Genomic DNA, 23429 nt, shown 5'->3' on the forward strand with positions numbered 1-23429 from the left:
GCTGAATTTGACGCAAAATATCTCAAGACATTATTTTGTTTATAATTATTACTATACATCACATCGTTTGTACTGTGCTATACAAGTTGAAAATGAAAATAAAAGTTATTTACTTTATTTTTTCATTCTTAAAATCTTATTGTCGCATTAAACAGTCCAAAAGGCATCAATGACGGAGTGATCCTCCTTGTGGCGATTTAATACAGCATCTTGTGCACAAACCTCTTCAATGAATATAATTACCCTGGTCTTTAAGCATCAGTGTGATTAGGGAGACTTTGTCATTTTTTGTGGAAGTCCCACTGGGTAGGTCCAACACTGATTAACCCTTCCCTTGACTCTTTTACTGACGACACAAATTTCCTTGCAAACCTCAGTAGTAATTGGCTAATTATTCACCAACAGCCTTTTGTGTACCAGATCCAGAGTACTACATGAGGATAAGTAGTCAACATTGATTGTGCTTAAAACTGTGGTACCCTGTCATTAACACATTTGAATCCCTAAAATTATATGTTTCCTCTAGAAATATTTGGCAATTCCACCCCTTGTAAACGTATAGCATGCATTTGTTCTCTGTATTTTGAGTTAGGTCTGTATCGTTGTGAAGTAACTGTGCATTCCGCAAAGCCAGCTGCAGAGTTTTTTATTGACCCACGGTTACGTACATCCTTGATGCTTGAAATGCAACATTCACTTCTACATTCAACCCTTTACTTCAATCAGGGCTACATATGGGAAGGCTAAGAGCATATCTAGTAAAGGGTAAATGTAAATGTATACCGCGCTTACCAAACTGCACTGGATTTCGGTACCAGTAAAAATACAAATTCAAACCCTCCGTATTGTGAACAAGGCATATTTGAATCCAGCAAATCTTTCATGCAAGCTAGATAAAGGCTGCTCATTTTAGATCCAGTATGTAGCTTTTGCCTTCAGTAATGTCTATAGTAGACAGGATGCTTTTTCTGTAATTACATGACAAATCCCGAAATTTTATCTCTTTCACTCATATCACAAAATCAAGCTCAGTTTAATTTTTCTACAGTTGCCAGCATGAGGACTCACCTGTAACAAAAGTGAACATAACAAAACATCTTGTAACCAAATATTGGAAAGCTTAGAAAATTTAATTTTATAATGAGGATCCATCATTGCCTTGTTAAGGCTTAAATTCCTAATGGGATTTGCGGATCATTGACAGGGCACCTGGAGAGATATGAATTCAGCAATACTTGACAGTTTCTACCTCAGCAGACGAGTGCCAAAAGACAATCAATATAAATATATCAATTTCCACTTCCATTATACAAGGTCCCAGAACCCTTTTCACAGGGCCACGAGGCACACGGGCTACTGGCACCAAGCATGGTGTTTGAGGCCTCTTATTCCTGATGTCCCATGGCCAGAACTACTATAGATCCTGAGCAAAACCCCTGGCTGAACTTGACTCTCAGTGGTAGCTGTGGACGAGCAATTGAAGTCTACCTCAGGGAGAAGTGTAGCTGTAGGTAAGTGAACACGACTCATAACTGAAAGTGCATTCAGTACCACCAATAAATCAATGTTCAGTCCAATACTTACTTTTCTAAGAAAAAGTAGTATTTATTCTTAGCTCTACGCATGAAAAGGAATGATGATACTTGTATACAAAAACACACTCCCCTTGAAGTTGTGCTCCAGTAATTGTCAGGCAAATCCCTGTCCCGTCCTCTACCGTGTAACATGTTTGAGGTTATTTTCCATTCACTGGTGGCTGCATCCAAGGAATGCATACTTGTAGGCTGTACTCAAGATTTCCCCTTTGACTTCTTGGTTATTAGTCAAAAGTGTCTATACTGCAGTAGCACTGTTAACAGAGTCTCCCAGGGCTCTACAGGCCCGGATCTGGCCTTACCTGCTCTGGTGTTATGGAAGTGTTCAGCAGTGAAGAGTGTGCTCACTCAGTTAGCGCTCCTGAGTCGAGATCCTGTTTGGTGAAGGCCAGCTGTCTGCAGCCTGCATGGCAGCACCTGGAAGGAGCAGGCTCTCTCCTCCTAGCAGCACTGCTGGGTCATCCAGTAATCTGAACTGCCTCTGCTAGCCCAACATGAGGTAAGTCACTCTTCCCCTAATGACTGAGGGTGAGGGGGGCCACTGTTGGGGTGACTCTCCAGCTCCAAGCTAGAGCTCCATTGAGGGTGCAACATCTTCGGCAGCATCCTTGTGATCCTTTGTGACTAGTTCAGGTGTAGTTGGTGAGCAGACCCATCAACCTGAACACTTGGTCACAGTGGCACTGGCAGCCCCTCCTGGCATTAGGGGTTGCCAAGTTACAATCGTGCGCAGACTCTTCTGGTGTGATTGCCCTCACTATGGCAGCACCTCCAGGCATACAGGATAGCCAAAATTGGCGGACACAAGTCTCATGGTCCAGGGCCAAATAAGTTCACCCATCTGGCAGCTTGGCAGATGACAAAGTTTCAGTTCTCAATCTCCCCTTCTTATAGTCTATTTTCAGACATCAAAATGTGATTTAGAGTATGAGTTTGCAAAGTTTTATGTTGGCGTGCTGCTTCTTTTGAATTGTCCGCTTCTTCTTTTCTTTTTTCTTCATGAAAGGGTGTCTGTCACAGCAGCCATCAATTCAAAGCTGATTGACCCACAACACAATTCATGAGATTGACCAGAGTTCACACCTGGATGTCAGCCACAGTGATATGTGCATCAAAAGGTTAATCTCAGAATCCCAACCCTACTCTTTTTGATTCCCTCATCAGCCCCATATCCCTTCTTGACATGGGTCCAGGCCCCCTCCTGTGATCTATCACTGAATAAAAGAGCAACCTTTTGAAGTGTAACGGGAGGGAGGTCCATTCCTCCCTTTCTTCACTGTGTCCCACCCAGCTCACAGGAATGCAGCAATACACACATCTGTCTGGGGATTCCTCTACTCCCCATGTCTCCACCAGGCAGACCTGGGCTTTCTAAAATTAATTATAGGGAGGAACCAGGGTCCTCTCTATAATGTACCAATGCAGGCACAGTCATTAGGTGTGCACCCAGCACATGCTTTGTTTAGACACGCACTACATCGGTCATGTAATGTACTTTCAGCAGGCGTACATACACTCAGTACATGCCCTAACCACACATGTACTACACAGCACTGACTGTACCCTTCCCGGGCACACATACATCCAGGGGAGAGTGATCACTTATGCGCTCAGCAGGACTTCACATCTACCTGATTTAGGCCAAGGGTGAGTTAAGCACGCAGCAGTCGAACTTTTAAAAAGGTGAGTGAGCCTCTGGGTAACAATCACTGACAAGGCCAATTGGTCTAGTGTTGGCTGCTAGCCTTATGGCAATTCATGTTTTTGGAAAACTTTATTGTTCAGGACGCTGCTGGGCTCTTAATAATTTCTTTTTTTTAAACAATGGTGAAATGCAAAAGTGTTTTTCTGCTCTCAAAAAAGTATGCATTACCATGGTAGGCCTGCAGAGAACTATCTTGTGAAAAGGCACCATGCCATTACCCGTAATGAAGTCAATCATTGGCTGAAGTGGCCTAAGCATGCTGGAGTGTGTGCAAGAAAAATGTCAATGAGACAATCACAGACTAATGGGGAAGTCTGGCTGATCATTCCTAGAGTAACTATGTGATACATACTTTTAGTAAACTCAAAGAGTCTTGTTTAACAGAGACCTAAAAAAGCCACCAGTCTGGCATTCGCTGCTAGCCTCGTCTTTGAGGAAGAAGGGAAGAAAGGAATGAAGGAAGAAAAAAAGGAAGGACAACAGACAAAATAGGAAAGACGATAAAAAGGAAAAAAAGGAGGGAAGGGAAAGAAAGCAACAAAAAGTAAAGAAAAAATAAATAAAGCAAAACATAAGGAAAGAGGGCAAAAAAGAAAAAGAAGGAAAGAAGGTAAAAAAAGAAGAAAGGAAAGGAAGAAAGAAGGCAAAAGGCAATGAAGGAAAGAAATAAAGAAAGAAGGCATGAAATAGGCAAATAAATCAAAAGGGAAGAAAGAAGGAAAAATAAGGGAAGAATTAAATGAAGGTAAAACAAAGAAAAGAGAAAGGAGTAAAAAACATACGGTGAAAAAGGAAAGCAAAAATTAAAGAAGGAAAGAAATAAGGTGAGAAGGTAAAAGGAAATAAAGAAGGGAAGAAACAGCAAAAAGAAAAAGGAAGCCGGAATGGAGGCAAAAAAGAAAGGAAGAAGGAAAGAAAAAGAAAAATTTAAGAAGGGCAATAAAGAAAGCAAGAACAAAACTGCAAACGTGAAAGGAAAAAAGGAAAGGAAAAGGAATGACAGCAAGAAAGAAAAAAAAACCAACGAAACATTGAAGGAAAGGAAAAAAGAAAAAGGAAAGAAGGAAAAAAGAAAGAAAGAATGAATAGGAAAAAGAACGCTAAGAAGAAAGGGAAGAAAAAGAAAAGGCAAACAAGAAAGTAAAGACAAATGGAAAAGAAAAAAGCAAATAAAGAGAACAAAAAAGGGTTCATTATATGAAATACTGGGTACTGCTAACCAACTTGCACCCCAACTACGTTTTAATAAAACTGTTACAAGTGAGCTGCAAATTTAACACCATAAAGTTTGGTTTTCTTCCTGTGCAAGGTTTATCAAAGAACCATTGGTGAAACCGAGTTCAAGAACATAGTGTGCTATGCTGTGAAATAGCAGCAGTCCACTTTAAACAGAGTTTACAACAGCATTGGACAGAGATAGGAACTGATAAAGCTGGAATGTGCCCTGTGCTCAAAAGTGCCTTGATATCACCTCGGGCAATACTCAGACTAAAGGGAACTCCTTGTGTGGATGTGCACCCTGTGAAACAGCAAAGTGTAGTCACTCAAAGTGACATTAACCAGAGGCTGACCCACTGCCCTATGCTGTACACTGTAGTGGGCAGAAGCAAACAATGATTGTAGACAGCTGACCCCTTTAAGTAAGCATTTTACACATGTTATATCTAATATAGACTTCTAGCTGCAGATTCCTTAACTTTGAATTCTCCCCAGGCATCCAACTGGATCCAGAAGATCTTTCGTGAGCGGTACCCCCTGTGCACCAGTAGGTGGTGTCGATCAGATCTGTGTCCGTCAAAGGTGTCGTCCTCATCGAAGTGACTTCAGAGAACCTCTAAAGGAACTACTACAGCACATCGTCAGTTCTTTTCTTTCTGCGCCAGAACTTGTGCTGATCCAGAGAACATCTACCCCTCAGTCAGTTTTTCACTTGACTTTTTTGACATTTTGCTGACAACTTTTGAGGTTTTTCTCCTGGTGTGTTGAGGATGTCATCACACAAGACAGGTTTTAAGCCCTGAGGAGCCATTCACCAGCCGATGCTGGTGACGGATCTGCAACATGTCTGTCTGTGGTGTTTGGACCCGAAGTCCTGATCCAATTACCAGGCCATGCGTCCGAAGGCTTTGAGGGAGTGGTTCCTAAAGCAGATGGTGGCCTGGCACGTGACTGCGTAAGTCGAAGTCCTGGTCGAGGAGAAGGTCCCAGGATTGGTCACGGAGTCCAAAGTCATCTTCGTCCCATTCCAAGTCCTCGGGATGATTGTGAGAAGGTAGCCTCTTTCTAGCCTTGTTACCCCCACTTTTGGCCTGTTTGTGAGTGTATGTCAGGGTGTTTGTCACTGTTTTCACTGTCTCACTGGGATACTGATAGCCAGGCCTCAGTGCTCATAGTGAAAACACTATGTTTTCAGTATGTTTGTTATGTGTCACTGGGATCCTGCTGGTCAGGACCCCAGTGCTCATAGGTTTGTGGCCTATATGTATGTGTCACTGGGACCCTGTCACACAGGGCCCCAGTGCTCATAGGTGTGCATGTATATGTTCCCTGTGTGGTGCCTAACTGTCTCACTGAGGCTCTGCTAACCAGAACCTCAGTGGTTATGCTCTCTCATTACTTTTAAATTGTCACTAACAGGCTAGTGACCAATTTTACCAATTCACATTGGCTTACTGGAACACCCTTATAATTCCCTAGTATATGGTACTGAGGTACCCAGGGTATTGGGGTTCCAGGAGATCCCTATGGGCTGCAGCATTTCTTTTGCCACCCATAGGGAGCTCTGACAATTCTTACACAGGCCTGCCACTGCAGCCTGAGTGAAATAACGTCCACGTTATTTCACAGCCATTTTACACTGCACTTAAGTAACTTATAAGTCACCTATATGTCTAACCTTTACCTGGTAAAGGTTAGGTGCAAAGTTACTTAGTGTGAGGGCACCCTGGCACTAGCCAAGGTGCCCCCACATTGTTCAGAGCCAATTCCCTGAACTTTGTGAGTGCGGGGACACCATTACACGCGTGCACTACATATAGGTCACTACCTATATGTAGCTTCACCATGGTAACTCCGAATATGGCCATGTAACATGTCTATGATCATGGAATTGCCCCCTCTATACCATCCTGGCATAGTTGGCACAATCCCATGATCCCAGTGGTCTGTAGCACAGACCCTGGTACTGCCAAACTGCCCTTCCTGGGGTTTCACTGCAGCTGCTGCTGCTGCCAACCCCTCAGACAGGCATCTGCCCTCCTGGGGTCCAGCCAGGCCTGGCCCAGGATGGCAGAACAAAGAACTTCCTCTGAGAGAGGGTGTGACACCCTCTCCCTTTGGAAAATGGTGTGAAGGCAGGGGAGGAGTAGCCTCCCCCAGCCTCTGGAAATGCTTTCTTGGGCACAGATGTGCCCAATTCTGCATAAGCCAGTCTACACCGGTTCAGGGACCCCTTAGCCCCTGCTCTGGCGCGAAACTGGACAAAGGAAAGGGGAGTGACCACTCCCCTGACCTGCACCTCCCCTGGGAGGTGTCCAGAGCTCCTCCAGTGTGCTCCAGACCTCTGCCATCTTGGAAACAGAGGTGCTGCTGGCACACTGGGCTGCTCTGAGTGGCCAGTGCCACCAGGTGACGTCAGAGACTCCTGCTGATAGGCTCCTTCAGGTGTTAGTAGCCTATCCTCTCTCCTAGGTAGCCAAACCCTCTTTTCTGGCTATTTAGGGTCTCTGTCTCTGGGGAAACTTTAGATAACGAATGCAAGAGCTCATCCGAGTTCCTCTGCATCTCTCTCTTCACCTTCTGATAAGGAAACGACCGCTGACCGCGCTGGAAGCCTGCAAACCTGCAACATAGTAGCAAAGACGACTACTGCAACTCTGTAACGCTGATCCTGCCGCCTTCTCGACTGTTTTCCTGCTTGTGCATGCTGTGGGGGTAGCCTGCCTCCTCTCTGCACCAGAAGCTCCGAAGAAATCTCCCGTGGGTCGACGGAATCTTCCCCCTGCATCGCAGGCACCAAAAAGCTGCATTACCGGTCCCTTGGGTCTCCTCTCAGCACGACGAGCGAGGTCCCTCGAATCCAGCGACTCTGTCCAAGTGACCCCCACAGTCCAGTGACTCTTCAGCCCAAGTTTGGTGGAGGTAAGTCCTTGCCTCACCTCGCTGGGCTGCATTGCTGGGAACCGCGACTTTGCAAGCTACTCCAGCCCCTGTGCACTTCCGGCGGAAATCCTTTGTGCACAGCCAAGCCTGGGTCCACGGCACTCTAACCTGCATTGCACGACTTTCTAAGTTGGTCTCCGGCGACGTGGGACTCCTTTGTGCAACTTCGGCGAGCACCGTTTCACGCATCCTCGTAGTGCCTGTTTCTGGCACTTCTCCGGGTGCTACCTGCTTCAGTGAGGGCTCTTTGTCTTGCTCGACATCCCCTCTCTCTTCAGGTCCAATATGCGACCTCCTGGTCCCTCCTGGGCCCCAGCAGCGTCCAAAAACGCCAAACGCACGATTTGCGTGTAGCAAGGCTTGTTGGCGTCCTTCCGGCGGGAAAATACTTCTGCACGACTCTCCAAGGCGAGAGGGATCCGTCCACCAAAGGGGAAGTCTCTAGCCCTTTTCGTTCCTGCAGAAACCTCAGCTTCTTCTGTCCAGTCGAAGCTTCTTTGCACCCGCAGCTGGCATTTCCTGGGCATCTGCCCATCTCCGACTTGCTTGTGACTTTTGGACTTGGTCCCCTTGTTCCACAGGTACCCTAGATTGGAAATCCACAGTTGTTGCATTGCTGGTTTGTGTCTTTCCTGCATTATTCCTCTAACACGACTCTTTTGTCCTTAGGGGAACTTAGGTGCACTTTGCACTCACTTTTCAGGGTCTTGGGGAGGGTTATTTTTCTAACTCTCACTATTTTCTAATAGTCCCAGCGACCCTCTACAAGGTCACATAGGTTTGGGGTCCATTCGTGGTTCGCATTCCACTTTTGGAGTATATGGTTTGTGTTGCCCCTATCCCTATGTTTCCCCATTGCATCCTATTGTAACTATACATTGTTTGCACTGTTTTCTAAGACTATACTGCATATTTTTGCTATTGTGTATATATATCTTGTGTATATTTCCTATCCTCTCACTGAGGGTACACTCTAAGATACTTTGGCATATTGTCATAAAAATAAAGTACCTTTATTTTTAGTATAACTGTGTATTGTGTTTTCTTATGATATTGTGCATATGACACTAAGTGGTACTGTAGTAGCTTCACACGTCTCCTAGTTCAGCCTAAGCTGCTCTGCTAAGCTACCATTATCTATCAGCCTAAGCTGCTAGACACCCTATACACTAATAAGGGATAACTGGGCCTGGTGCAAGGTGCAAGTACCCATTGGTACTTACTACAAGCCAGTCCAGCCTCCTACATTGGTTGTGCAGTGGTGGGATAAGTGCTTGAGACTACTTACCACTCTTGTCATTGTACTTTTCATAAGAGAAAAATATACAAAACAAGGTCAGTGTATATACACGTAGCCAAAAAGTTTAGCATTTCCTCTTTTCTAAGTGCTGAAAAGTACTCCTAAACTTTCAAAAAGTTCTTAAAAGTTTAAAAAGTTTTTTTTCTGTCTTTCCAAAAAGTTCTGAAAACTTTTGTCTCTTTCTCTATCACTTTAACTCTCTCTAAAAAATGTCTGGCACAGGCCAAAGTGTTGATCTGTCCAAACTTGCATATGACAACCTTAGCTGGAAAAGAGCAAGGAGTCTCTGTATAGAGAGAGGTTTGAGTGTAGGGAAGAATCCTGCCTTGGAACTGTTAATTAACATGCTTAGAGAACAAGATAAGGCCATAGGTGCCCCATCTGTTGAAAAAGTACCTTATAGTTCCCAATCTGATTCAGGGACTCCCCCAGGAAAAGATTCAGGAAAGAAACTTCCTAGCCTGCCCATTACTAGACAATCTAGCATAGATGGTAATGATGATGAGCCACACCAAATAAATAGTGTTGTCTCACATCATAGCAAAAGCATTTATTCTCACCATACTGGTAGTAATGTTTCTGTAAACCAAGCTGTTAAGTTGGCTTCTGTAAGGGACAGGTCTCCTTCTGTTCATTCCCATCATAGCTCTGTTTCTAGAAATGTCCCTCCCACCAACCCTGATGACAGAATGTTAGAGAGGGAACTCAATAAGTTGAGGGTGGAACAAACCAGACTGAAGCTTAAAAAGCAACAGCTGGATTTGGATAGACAGTCTTTTGAATTAGAGAAGGAAAGACAGAAGTTGGGTTTAGATACCCATGGTGGCAGCAGCAGTATTCCCCATAGTCATCCTGCAAAAGAGCATGATTCCAGGAATCTGCACAAGATAGTTCCCCCTTATAAGGAGGGGGATGACATTAACAAGTGGTTTGCTGCACTTGAGAGGGCCTGTGTTGTACAGGATGTCCCTCAAAGGCAGTGGGCTGCTATCCTATGGCTATCATTTAGTGGAAAAGGTAGGGATAGGCTCCTTACTGTGAAAGAAAATGATGCTAATAATTTCCAAGTTCTTAAGAATGCACTCCTGGATGGTTATGGCTTAACCACTGAACAGTACAGGATAAAGTTCAGAGAGACCAAAAAGGAGTCTTCACAAGACTGGGTTGATTTCATTGACCATTCAGTGAAGGCCTTGGAGGGGTGGTTACATGGCAGTAAAGTTACTGATTATGAAAGCCTGTATAACACAATCCTGAGAGAGCATATACTTAATAATTGTGTGTCTGATTTGTTGCACCAGTACCTGGTAGACTCTGATCTGACCTCTCCCCAAGAATTGGGAAAGAAGGCAGACAAATGGGTCAGAACAAGGGTGAACAGAAAAGTTCATACAGGGGGTGACAAAGATGGCAATAAGAAGAAAGATGGTGAAAAATCTCAAGATAAGCATGGGGATAAGGGTAAAACCAAAGATCCCACTTCAAATCTTAAACACTCTTCAGAGGGTGGGGATAAAACAAATTCTTCCTCTTCTTCCCAACCTGCACACATTAAAAAGCCTTGGTGCTTTGTGTGTAAAAACAGAGGCCATAGGCCAGGGGATAAGTCCTGTCCAGGTAAACCCCCTGAGCCTACCACCACTAATACATCAAGCTCTAGTGCCCCTAGCAGTAGTGGTACTAGTGGTGGGACTGCTGGCAACAGTCAAGCAAAGGGTGTAGTTGGGTTCACTTATGGGTCCATAGTGGAAACTGATGTAATCAGTCCCAAGACAGTTTCTGTCACACCTAGTGGCATTGGCCTTGCCACACTGGCTGCTTGTCCCCTTACAATGGATAAGTACAGGCAGACAGTTTCAATAAATGGTGTTGAGGCCTTGGCCTACAGGGACACAGGTGCCAGTTTCACTTTGGTGACTGAAAACCTAGTGCCTCCTGAACAACACATCATTGGACAACAGTATAAAATTATTGATGTCCATAACTCAACTAAGTTTCTTCCCTTAGCTATAATTCAGTTTAGTTGGGGTGGAGTTACTGGCCCTAAGCAGGTGGTGGTATCACCTAGCTTACCTGTAGACTGTCTCTTAGGTAATGACCTAGAGGCCTCAGGTTGGGCTGATGTAGAGTTTTATGCCCATGCAGCCATGCTGGGCATCCCTGAGGAATTGTTCCCTCTCATTTCAAGTGAAATGAAAAAGCAAAGGAGAGAAGGCCTGAAAACTCAGGATCCCTCTCCATCAACAGGTAAAAAGGGTATCACAGTATCCCCTAACCACCCTACCATTCAGGATACCATTCCTGTGGTGGGAGAAACCTCTCCTGGGGTGGCACCTGTTCCAAGGGAATCATCAGCTGGCAAAGCTGGACTCCCTGAGGTGGAAGTACCTCTCTGTGGGATAACTAACATTGGTGAGAAAAACAGCACCATTTTAGTTAACATGGAGCATCCCTCCAACCCTCCCCGAGAAACTTTAGTGCAGAAACCCTGCACTACCTCACAACACTTAGGACAGCATCCCTGCCCTAGTGTGGAGCTCATAGGACAGCATCCCTGCCCTGCTCCAACTCAAGAGAAACAGCATCCCTGTTCTCTCTTCCAGCCAGATGGACAAAGTTTTTGCCCAGCAATGGCTTTTCTGAGACGGCATCCCTGTCTGGCATTTCCATCACTACAAATAGGTTCAGTGGACAATTCCCACTGCTCTAAACTAAAACTTACTGATAGAAACTCTGAAAATACATCTTCACATTGTTGCTTAGCTAAAAAACTTCAAACAGGGTGGTTTACATCCCCACAGGGAAGTAACCATATAGTGGATGATAAAGGGAGTAACCAGTCTATTGCAGAGCTACTCTCTACTTATCACCACTTAGACAATAAAGTCTCAACTGGCCAAGGTTAGCCTTATTGTCCTTCGTTTGGGGGGGGGGTTGTGTGAGAAGGTAGCCTCTTTCTAGCCTTGTTACCCCCACCTTTGGCCTGTTTGTGAGTGTATGTCAGGGTGTTTGTCACTGTTTTCACTGTCTCACTGGGATCCTGATAGCCAGGCCTCAGTGCTCATAGTGAAAACACTATGTTTTCAGTATGTTTGTTATGTGTCACTGGGATCCTGCTGGTCAGGACCTCAGTGCTCATAGGTTTGTGGCCTATATGTATGTGTCACTGGGACCCTGTCACACAGGGCCCCAGTGCTCATAGGTATGCATGTATATGTTCCCTGTGTGGTGCCTAACTGTCTCACTGAGGCTCTGCTAACCAGAACCTCAGTGGTTATGCTCTCTCATTACTTTTAAATTGTCACTAACAGGCTAGTGACCAATTTTACCAATTCACATTGGCTTACTGGAACACCCTTATAATTCCCTAGTATATGGTACTGAGGTATCCAGGGTATTGGGGTTCCAGGAGATCCCTATGGGCTGCAGCATTTCTTTTGCCACCCATAGGGAGCTCTGACAATTCTTACACAGGCCTGCCACTGCAGCCTGAGTGAAATAACGTCCACGTTATTTCACAGCCATTTTACACTGCACTTAAGTAACTTATAAGTCACCTATATGTCTAACCTTTACCTGGTAAAGGTTAGGTGCAAAGTTACTTAGTGTGAGGGCACCCTGGCACTAGCCAAGGTGCCCCCACATTGTTCAGAGCCAATTCCCTGAACTTTGTGAGTGCGGGGACACCATTACACGCGTGCACTACATATAGGTCACTACCTATATGTAGCTTCACCATGGTAACTCCGAATATGGCCATGTAACATGTCTATGATCATGGAATTGCCCCCTCTATACCATCCTGGCATAGTTGGCACAATCCCATGATCCCAGTGGTCTGTAGCACAGACCCTGGTACTGCCAAACTGCCCTTCCTGGGGTTTCACTGCAGCTGCTGCTGCTGCCAACCCCTCAGACAGGCATCTGCCCTCCTGGGGTCCAGCCAGGCCTGGCCCAGGATGGCAGAACAAAGAACTTCCTCTGAGAGAGGGTGTGACACCCTCTCCCTTTGGAAAATGGTGTGAAGGCAGGGGAGGAGTAGCCTCCCCCAGCCTCTGGAAATGCTTTCTTGGGCACAGATGTGCCCAATTCTGCATAAGCCAGTCTACACCGGTTCAGGGACCCCTTAGCCCCTGCTCTGGCGCGAAACTGGACAAAGGAAAGGGGAGTGACCACTCCCCTGACCTGCACCTCCCCTGGGAGGTGTCCAGAGCTCCTCCAGTGTGCTCCAGACCTCTGCCATCTTGGAAACAGAGGTGCTGCTGGCACACTGGGCTGCTCTGAGTGGCCAGTGCCACCAGGTGACGTAAGAGACTCCTGCTGATAGGCTCCTTCAGGTGTTAGTAGCCTATCCTCTCTCCTAGGTAGCCAAACCCTCTTTTCTGGCTATTTAGGGTCTCTGTCTCTGGGGAAACTTTAGATAACGAATGCAAGAGCTCATCCGAGTTCCTCTGCATCTCTCTCTTCACCTTCTGATAAGGAAACGACCGCCGACCGCGCTGGAAGCCTGCAAACCTGCAACATAGTAGCAAAGACGACTACTGCAACTCTGTAACGCTGATCCTGCCGCCTTCTCGACTGTTTTCCTGCTTGTGCATGCTGTGGGGGTAGCCTGCCTCCTCTCTGCACCAGAAGCTCCGAAGAAATCTCCCGTGGGTCGACGGAATCTTCCCCCTGCAACCGCAGGCACCAAAAAGCTGCATTACCGGTCCCTTGGGTCTCCTCTCAGCACGACGAGCGAGGTCCCTCGAATCCAGCGACTCTGTCCAAGTGACCCCCACAGTCCAGTGACTCTTCAGCCCAAGTTTGGTGGAGGTAAGTCCTTGCCTCACCTCGCTGGGCTGCATTGCTGGGAACCGCGACTTTGCAAGCTACTCCGGCCCCTGTGCACTTCCGGCGGAAATCCTTTGTGCACAGCCAAGCCTGGGTCCACGGCACTCTAACCTGCATTGCACGACTTTCTAAGTTGGTCTCCGGCGACGTGGGACTCCTTTGTGCAACTTCGGCGAGCACCGTTTCACGCATCCTCGTAGTGCCTGTTTCTGGCACTTCTCCGGGTGCTACCTGCTTCAGAGAGGGCTCTTTGTCTTGCTCGACGTCCCCTCTCTCTTCAGGTCCAATTTGCGACCTCCTGGTCCCTCCTGGGCCCCAGCAGCGTCCAAAAACGCCAAACGCACGATTTGCGTGTAGCAAGGCTTGTTGGCGTCCTTCCGGTGGGAAAACACTTCTGCACGACTCTCCAAGGCGAGAGGGATCCGTCCACCAAAGGGGAAGTCTCTAGCCCTTTTCGTTCCTGCAGAAACCTCAGCTTCTTCTGTCCAGTCGAAGCTTCTTTGCACCCGCAGCTGGCATTTCCTGGGCATCTGCCCATCTCCGACTTGCTTGTGACTTTTGGACTTGGTCCCCTTGTTCCACAGGTACCCTAGATTGGAAATCCACAGTTGTTGCATTGCTGGTTTGTGTCTTTCCTGCATTATTCCTCTAACACGACTCTTTTGTCCTTAGGGGAACTTTAGTGCACTTTGCACTCACTTTTCAGGGTCTTGGGGAGGGTTATTTTTCTAACTCTCACTATTTTCTAATAGTCCCAGCGACCCTCTACAAGGTCACATAGGTTTGGGGTCCATTCGTGGTTCGCATTCCACTTTTGGAGTATATGGTTTGTGTTGCCCCTATCCCTATGTTTCCCCATTGCATCCTATTGTAACTATACATTGTTTGCACTGTTTTCTAAGACTATACTGCATATTTTTGCTATTGTGTATATATATCTTGTGTATATTTCCTATCCTCTCACTGAGGGTACACTCTAAGATACTTTGGCATATTGTCATAAAAATAAAGTACCTTTATTTTTAGTATAACTGTGTATTGTGTTTTCTTATGATATTGTGCATATGACACTAAGTGGTACTGTAGTAGCTTCACACGTCTCCTAGTTCAGCCTAAGATGCTCTGCTAAGCTACCATTATCTATCAGCCTAAGCTGCTAGACACCCTATACACTAATAAGGGATAACTGGGCCTGGTGCAAGGTGCAAGTACCCCTTGGTACTCACTACAAGCCAGTCCAGCCTCCTACAATGATCAAGTAAGTTAAGGCACAAGAAAATGAGTAAGCCTTCGAAGCGGTTTTGACCTCTTGTCCGTCAGCCAACACAACAAAGGAGAGAGTGCATTCTAGGCCTTGTTCGCAACCTGCACCTGGTCCAGCTTCGCGCCTCCCCGATTTTCGAAAAGCCGGAGTGACCCCTGCCCAACTTATAGAGTTTTTAATGAGGCCATACGCCACATTTTTTGGCAGTCTGACCCCCGTCGGCGTGTCTTCAAGCTTTACTAGGTCAGAGGGGACCCCATTGGGTTACGCACCGGCGGCTTCGGCACCAATGGCCCCCAAGGATCCAGTCCTGGATCTGGACTGGTGCCAGTTGTACCATCTCAACCTTCTCTGGCACCTGATGCAGACACTCCCTGCGCTGCCAGCACCTACCGGCGGCACCAACCCCATTGTCACCCCCAGCTCAGACACCAGCAGGAGGCTTGCCTCCTAGATCGGAGCCTGAACCCTATTCCTTTGGGCTAGGCCTCGGGGAAGAATGGGAGGGTCCGCTGAACCCTTTATAATACCAGTGTGGGTGAAGCAGTGGACTGGATACTTTTCAAGATTCTGGTATACTCTCACCCCCTACAGTGGCACCAGCGGAGGGAGCTTCCTATGCAATGGTGGTGCTGAGGTCCTTAACCTTCAGCTACCTTCAGTGGCAGTCAAGACTAATCTCTTGACTGAGGTGCTACAACCAGGAGTCTCCACCTCTGAACCCCTACTCTCTGTCAATGATACCCTCACGGACGTCCTTTTAGGTACCCGGTCCAAACGCAGCACAGGGGCTCCTATGGGAATCTAAGAGGCTGGACTCATTTGGGAAGAAGAGGTTTTCTTCCGCCAGCCTGATATTGTGGTCCATGAACACCACATGCTTTTTGGGCCATTATTCCCACACCCTGTGGAAGACGGCGGCACAAGTGTGGCCACAGGTTCTGGACGAGACCCGGACCGTACGCTTTCAGGCTGTTGCCTATGGGAGAAATACAGCAAAGTTCATACTTTGCTGCAGACTTTACACAACAGACTTGTAAGTGGTTTCCAAGACATTGGCCCTGAGGCGCCATGCCTGGCTGAGGGCCTCTGGCTTTTCATTGGATGTTCAGGCTTCCCTTATGGACATGGCCTTCAATGGCAGCTGTCTCTTTGGAGACAAGGCAGATTCGCCACACAGATGCTTCAAGGATTCTGGGGCTATGGTCAGGTCCTTGGACCTCACAGCAGACCCCTGTAATCCCCAATCTGCCTTTTGCTTCTTTCATGGCTACAGATGGGGCTTCCAGCCATGCAAATTCGCACCCAAGTGCCATGCATGATTCCCTGTCTCCCCCTGGACAAGGGTGCAGTACCCACAGACCTCATGGGTCAGGTGGCCAGCGATCTGGTCAGTCCACACCCCCCTCCCTCCCCTCACTCCCCCCCCCAAAACTTCAGCAGCAGCCCCCTAACCCTTCTAGTCTGCCCATTTACCATCATGGGCACTCAGCTGGCGGCAGGATTTGCTATCAGCTGCCCTACTGTCAGTCCGTAACATTTGACAGGTGAGTTTTGCAGATTGTCCGAAGGGACTACCCCTCCACCCATGCCACCAGCTAACAAGTGACTGATGGAGGATCATCTGTCCCTTCTCTTTAAGGAAGTCATGGCTCTCTTGGCCAAGGGAGCCATAGAGAGGGTTCCGGTCCCAGACGTAGGGTGTGGTTGCTATTAACCACTACTTTCTGATTTCCCAAAACAAATGTCTTCACCCTATTCTAGATCTATGAGACCTCTATGTCTTCCTCAAGAAGATGAAATTCAAAATGTGCACATTGTCTCTGGTCTTGTCAGCCCTGGATCCAGGAGACTGGATGACAGCACTGGACCTGCAGGGCGCTTATTTTCACATCCTCGTCCTGCCTGCCTGGTGATGTCTGCAGTTTATAGTAGGGCCCAAGCATTTTCAATTTGCTGTGTTCACATTTGGCCTTACCAGCTTCCCTTGGGTGCTCACCAAGGTGGTGGCAGTGATCATACGCAGAGATCAGGGGTTCCAGCCTTCCCCAATCTCGACAACTGGCTGTTGAAGGCGGGCTCACCACAGGCGGCTGACTCCCACCTCAAGACTAGAGGGAACTTCCTGCCTTTACTGGGGTTCACTATATACGTGCCAAAGTCACACCTGACTCCTTCTCAGATGCTTCCTTTCTTTGGAGCTGTTCTGGACACAGTGCAGATTTTGGACTTATAGTTCCGAGTAGCAAGTCTGGGATATTCAGGCTATGATACCTATGCTTCAGTCTCTATCCTGGATTTCAGTGAGACTGACTGAGACTGTTGGGACTCATGGCCACCAGCATCCTGTTGGTGACACAAGCCATAGAGCATATTCTGGCTCTGCAGGGGGACCTGAAGTTTTAGTGAGCACAGCACCCAGGAAATCTTTCCTACATGGCCCAGATCTCAGAGGAAATTACAAAAGACCTTCGGTGGTAGCTAACGAACCGCAATAGGGTCAGCGGCAAACCCCTCTCGCTTCCCCAACCAGATCTCACAGTGGTGACAGATGAGTGACTCCTGGGATGGGGTGGCCATCGGGAGAGAGGATTTCAATGGACTCTGGTTTCCAGCGTAATCGAGACTCCACATTTACCTGCTGGAGCTCCGAGTGATCTGGATGGCATTGAAAGCATTTCTACCCTCCACCAAGGGAAGGCTAGTGCTGGAGCTCCGAGCGATCCGGCTGGTATTGAAAGCATTTCTACCCTCCACCAAGGGAAGGCTGGTGCTAGTGTTCACGGACAACACCACTACCATGTGGTACTGGAACAAACCGGGCGGGGTGGGGTCGTGAACCGTTTATCAAGAGGCTCTGCATCTCTGGACATGGCTGGAACAACAGGTCATAGCCCTGGTGGCTCAATAACTGTTGGGCTTTCTGAACGCCAGAACAGACAAACTCAGCCAAAGATGCCTAGCGGAACACAGATGACGTCTCCTCCCAGAGATGGCCAAGGTCAGCAGTGGGGATAGCCTTGGTTAGATCTATTCCCTACTGCTGAGAACATGCAATATGAGCAGTTTGGTGCATGGGAGTTTCCAAGGTAGCTCTCTCTCACTCAGACGCTTTTCGTCTCAAGTGGAACTCAGGCACCTGTACACCTGTCTACCCACACCGCTCCTGCCAAGAGTTCTCAAGAAGAACAGGAACAACCTTGCCCAAGTCATCCTTGTGGCTGCAGACTGGGCATGGAGAGTCGAGTATTCAAAGCTACTGAGCATGGCAGTCTATTTTTCGATCAGGCTGCCTCTTTGGAATCTTCTGTTGCAGCAGCAGCAGGGGAGGGTGTTCAACCAAACCTGTCCATGCTCCGCCTTCTTGGGTGGAGATTGAGTGGTGGCAGTTGACAGCTTCTGATCTTCCTCCTGAAGTCTTTAATGTTATCTTGACAGCCAGGCGTTCCTCCACCAAGACGGGATATGCCTGCCAATGGATGAAATTTGGGGCACTGTGTGCAGGAAAATCTGATGAACTCCTTTTGTTGCTCTTTCTGAGATTTTACTTTTCATTCTTTCCTTTGCCCAGCAGGATTCTGCTTTGGGCACTCTCAAGGGCTATTTATCTGCCATTTCTACCTTCTTGCAGTTGCCTATCAACCCTCTTTGTTCAAGTCCCCTACTGTACCATATGTTCCTCAAAAGTCTTACTCATCTCTTCCCTCATTCTCCAATAATTATGCCACAGTGGGAAACTTAATTTGGTTCTAACACATTAATGTGTGCTGTAAATGATCCTCTCCACAATTGTCCCCTTGGGCTTCTCACACAGAAAACAGTCCACCCCCACCCCCACCCCCCCAAGAGTGAGGGAGCTACAGGCCTTGTAATCTAAGCATAAGCTGCCTTACCTCTCTATACATCCTGATAACTTGGTGCTATGCACAAGTGCCTTTTTTCTGGCAAAAGTGGTCACACCTTTTCATGTAGACTTAAAAAGGTCCTTTATGCTACTACTGACCACCACACAGTACGCTGCCAACACCACACTTGTGCTGCTTAAATCTTGGAGAAGGCAGCAGCCTTCCACCACTATGAGGATAGCGCTTTGAGAGGCTATCCATATCCAAGAACACCAAAATCTGTGACAGGCCTTTGTTATGGGGCGCATACATAGTCCATGTTCGCCTTTGACAAAAATAATCTGCATTAGAGATCTAGAAAACAGTACAGTGGGGCACTCAGGGCAGGGGCACACATATCTAACCATGAACAGGACTTTTCAGTCCCAACAGGAGGTCTGTTGGATTCTTCCCTTTGAGGTAGCAGCACATAACTGACAGCCTTTGGAATGATGATTCGAATAAACCTGCCAAATATCATGTAGGGATCTTTGTGTTTGACCTTTTTGAGATACAAATCTAAACGTCACTTTTCCGGTGCCTTTCCTGAGAAGCTTTAGAATGCAAATTAAAATAAATAAACTATTAATGCTGACGAAAAAAGGAGCAGTTAAAAGAAGATATCCCACTCACTTACTTCAATAAACATGTAAAGTGTGCTAATCCTCTAGGGCATTGTAAATTTCAGTGGTGTATAAACTTTTTTTTTTTACTTATGTTAATAGTAAATAATTGAACATTGTAATGTTACCTAGCAATGTTGTTGCAGATTCCATGGCCTCCAAACTTAGCAGGTTCTACTGGTGCTCCAGGCTTCCGGACCATGACTTTTAGAGTTAATTTTTGGCCTTTCATTCCAGCTGCTTCAAGACGTCTCTGAATCTCTTCTGAAAGGTTGAATAGGAAAGATTCGGCTTCCTTAGGCTGAGAGAAGGACAAATGGCATAGACATCATTCTATTATACCTTCTGTAAAGAAGAACACAATTACATATTGGATGACAAGTGAATATGAAGACCTTTTGTGAATTCTATTAAATGCTTCAAAGTCAAATGGATGATTTTCTCTTGATCGATCAGTTATGATACTAACAAATTATTTATCTGTAATAACAGATCTGTTTTTGGATGACTTACTAGCCCAAGCATGACATCCCAGTGGCATCTATTATTCTGTCTTCTGCAGATACATAACATTTAATATCTTATACACCACTGCATACTCCATCAATGAGGTGTATTCCACAACAGGATTAAAAAACAAAATACATTTTAAAGAAATAAACTCTGCCCAATGGACATTGCAAACCTTTTTAGCACTTGATTTACACAGGGACCATGCCCCAATAACCAGCACTTGCAATCTTTAACCAGCTCCTCAAATACCCAATAGACAATTCATAGATCGTTGCCACTTATCACATATCAAACCACGCAATCAAACTGAATTCTAGAACAGGCATTGGCAGACTCAAAAGGTCTTGCCTGTGCAAGAGCTATTGGCATTGCCATTGAGTTTTAACCATATTGTACAAGAGCGTGGCTGCTGTTTAGCATGGCCAAGGTTTGTGGCACAGAGAACAGCGCAGACTGGAGTGATGTGATAGTTCAGACAACGCAGCCTTTCCACCATAAATAGGTGCTCAGCCCTTTTGCTAGCCAAGGCACATGCATCTAGGGAGTTTTGGATAGCGTTTCTTTCGTGCTGCAACCATTCTTTCTCCACTCGGGTCAACTCATGTGTTATGGACTTAAGCATGCTCCATTGTGTGCTCAGGCTGTAACCACATATGTAAGCTTTGAATGCATCACATTTAATAAGCCCAGATTAAGCAGTGCCTGTATTTTGATCAACTTGTTCAACAATGGCTGTGCCAAGAGAGGACCTGAAGGGCGCATCCTCCAGCATCTCTGGATGCAACTGCCAGGTGGGGACGGCAGGCATGGATGTGTCCCATTCCATCTGTAGGAGATGGGGATTGTGGTCAGAGTGAGTCTTTCCAAGGTAATCTGTCTGCAGTACCGTGAGACATAGGTTATGTGAGCAAAGTATTCTATCAAGTCACACGTGTAGTTAGTACGGATGCGGATAAAATGAGAAGACCCTTGCCCCGGCATTGCGATGGTGCCATGAGTCTACCAACCGCATTTGCTGAAGCCAGTCCCTCAGTGTGCGTGCCGCTGCCATCGTAGGTGTAGTGGGTAGTGGTGGGAAGGGGCGATCAGGGTCCGGATCTAAAACACTGTTAAAGTCCCCTCCCACAAGCCACGGAAGGCCACTCCAATGAGAGAGTGAGAGAGAACTCGAGATAGATCTTGGAGGATGGAGGCCTGTTCTATGTTTGACACATATACCGACCCCAGCACTAATGCACAATCATCTAAGCGCCCCGCAGAAACACATATCGCCTCCCAGCATCTACCTCCTGTTCATCCACCACAAATGGGGTACCTGGTCTAACCAAAACCAGGGCCCCTCTAGCATATGCAGAGTGTTTAGTCGCAAACAATTTTCCACGCCACCCACTGTAGTCTCATGCATTCTGCCTGCGTGAGGTGTGTTCTTGCAAAAGCGCTATGTGGACCGTGAGTCTCCTAAGGTATGAGTATATGGAGTATCTTCACACCAGTGTGTGTATACCTCTCACATTCCAAGTGAGGACATTATCTGAGTTCATAGATGGGTGACTATAAGAAAATCTGTAAGTTCGCCTGCCTCTGAGGTGGCTAGTAGTACTAGGTAGGTTGGTAAGTCTTCAGGGGAAGGGGCGCAGCAGGGGCCCGGACTCCAGTCATTAACTATTAAGCTTGGCATACAACATAACAAAAGAATACTATCCGAGCAGAGGGACAACCGATATCTGCCCAAACCATCCAACTAGCCTGCCGGCGTGATTAACCTAAGAGAGGAAGATACCCACTAACTAATGGGTAAGTCGGGGGCATGGGGAGGTGTTTACCTCAACCATTATGCTCTGCAGCAATGCCCCTCTTGTACCGCACATGTAGACGGAGACTAGGCATGCAGCACAGCGCAGCAACCCCACCGTCCATTCCATTCTGCCCAATCAAACAACTTTCAGTGGCAATGGCAGCGCATGCCAGAATAACAAGTACATTACATTATGACGGATTCATATCATGTTGTCAGCTGTCTGCAGTGTCACAGTCAGGAGGGTCATGGAACCAATAAGTGGCCTCCCCTTTATGCTCCTGTACTTCATATGGCCCAGTCAAGCGGTTCTGGATTGAGGCTCCAGTCTCTTCAGGGGTGGGTTTGAATCCCACAGCTGCCACCAATGCTAGAAATGGGGTCTCTAGTTGGCAGAGGTATACACCATTGTCCAAGTAGGGACCACAATCCTAATCAGGGTAGATCACAACACAGTCCAAATTATCCTGTGCCCACCCTCCGGTAGCTTGGCACTGAGCAGTCAAGCTTAACGTAGAAGGCAATGTGTAAGGTTTTTGTGCAAGAACATATAAAATAACACAGTGAAAACACCACAAAAATACACCACAAAGGTTTGGAAAAATAGAGAATACTGATCTGAATAAAATAGTTATGTATTTTTAAAGATTAAATCCCACTAAAGTGCTTAGAAACACAATAGCTCCAACTGGGGCGATCACAGTGTTTTTGACTGAGTCGTTCCCAATAATCTGACACCACAGTCGCCGGTCACAGAGTTACACAGACCCCCAGATATAGTACCTTTTGAAAACGAAGAAACAAAAGATGTCACACTGAGTCGGGAAGATGAGGTGTCGCTGAGGCCGGTGCGGTGTCAGTCCCTAACAGTGTCCCGGGAGATGAGGTGTTGGTTCCTAACTGCAAGGTAGGGTGAGGCGAGGCGTCGGTTCTGTCCAGTTTCAGGGTTAGCTGGTGCGGTGTCAGTGGCGATGCATCAGTTCTTTGTGACCCGTCGGGGTCAATGGATCCAGTCGATCAAGATGTGATGTGTCGACTTTGCAGTGTCGCAATGACCCTGAGTGACATCAGTGGTGTCACGGCAATGTTGGACTTGCGTTGGAGGTCGCAGTCATTGCATGCAGCGATGTCCACAGAGTGGGAACAGGCTGCGGCGTCAGTACTGGCACAGCTGAAGTCGTTTAAGGCATCGATGAAGTCGGAAAACTAGCTAAAAGCCAGTAGATGAAGTCGTTGCTGTCCCCGAGACTTCAGAACAGGAGGCAAGTTCAATACAAGCCCCAGGAGAGCACTTTTGGGGAGGACAGAGTCCTTCCAGCAGATTCAGAGACCAGCAGGCAGCATGGCAAGTTGAGTCCTTTGGGCAGCCAGGCAGTTCCTCTGACAGAGTTCATGTGTAGGTCCAGAAGTGTCTGATTTGGTGGCGTCAGAGACCCAGTTTATATACCCCAAAATGCCTTTGAAGTGAGGGAAACGTCAAGGAGTAGTTTTGAAGTGCACAAGATCCCCTTTCAGCGCAGTCCGGTCTGCCAGGATCCAGTGGCGGCTGGTAATTTTAGGAGGGAGGGGGGTGGGCGAGAAGCACACTCAAATATTTGTTTCTCTTAGTTCTCGCGGTGAGAAGAATGACGATGAACTGTCCTGAAATAATGTTGATGGTGGTTTAGGTGGCACTTGTGACACTACCATTGTTTCCATTAGTTCTACCATCTCCTTGCAGCCTACTTTTATTGGTGTTGCCAATGTTTATTCGTTT

General features: G+C 46.9%; 1 protein-coding gene across 1 annotated transcript in view; it reads right to left on the bottom strand.

Annotated features, from left to right (window-relative positions):
- The window catches only part of REV1 (REV1 DNA directed polymerase), a 429753-nt gene that overhangs the window by 101333 nt on the left and 304991 nt on the right, over nucleotides 1-23429 (bottom strand). Inside the window, exon 14 of the mRNA XM_069204390.1 lies at nucleotides 19494-19666. Within this exon, the coding sequence (XP_069060491.1) occupies nucleotides 19494-19666 (173 nt within the window). The remainder of the gene's footprint in view (nucleotides 1-19493; nucleotides 19667-23429) is intronic.

Source organism: Pleurodeles waltl, chromosome 8, assembly GCF_031143425.1.
Source record: "Pleurodeles waltl isolate 20211129_DDA chromosome 8, aPleWal1.hap1.20221129, whole genome shotgun sequence".
In the NCBI taxonomy this organism is placed as follows: Eukaryota; Metazoa; Chordata; class Amphibia; order Caudata; family Salamandridae; genus Pleurodeles; species Pleurodeles waltl.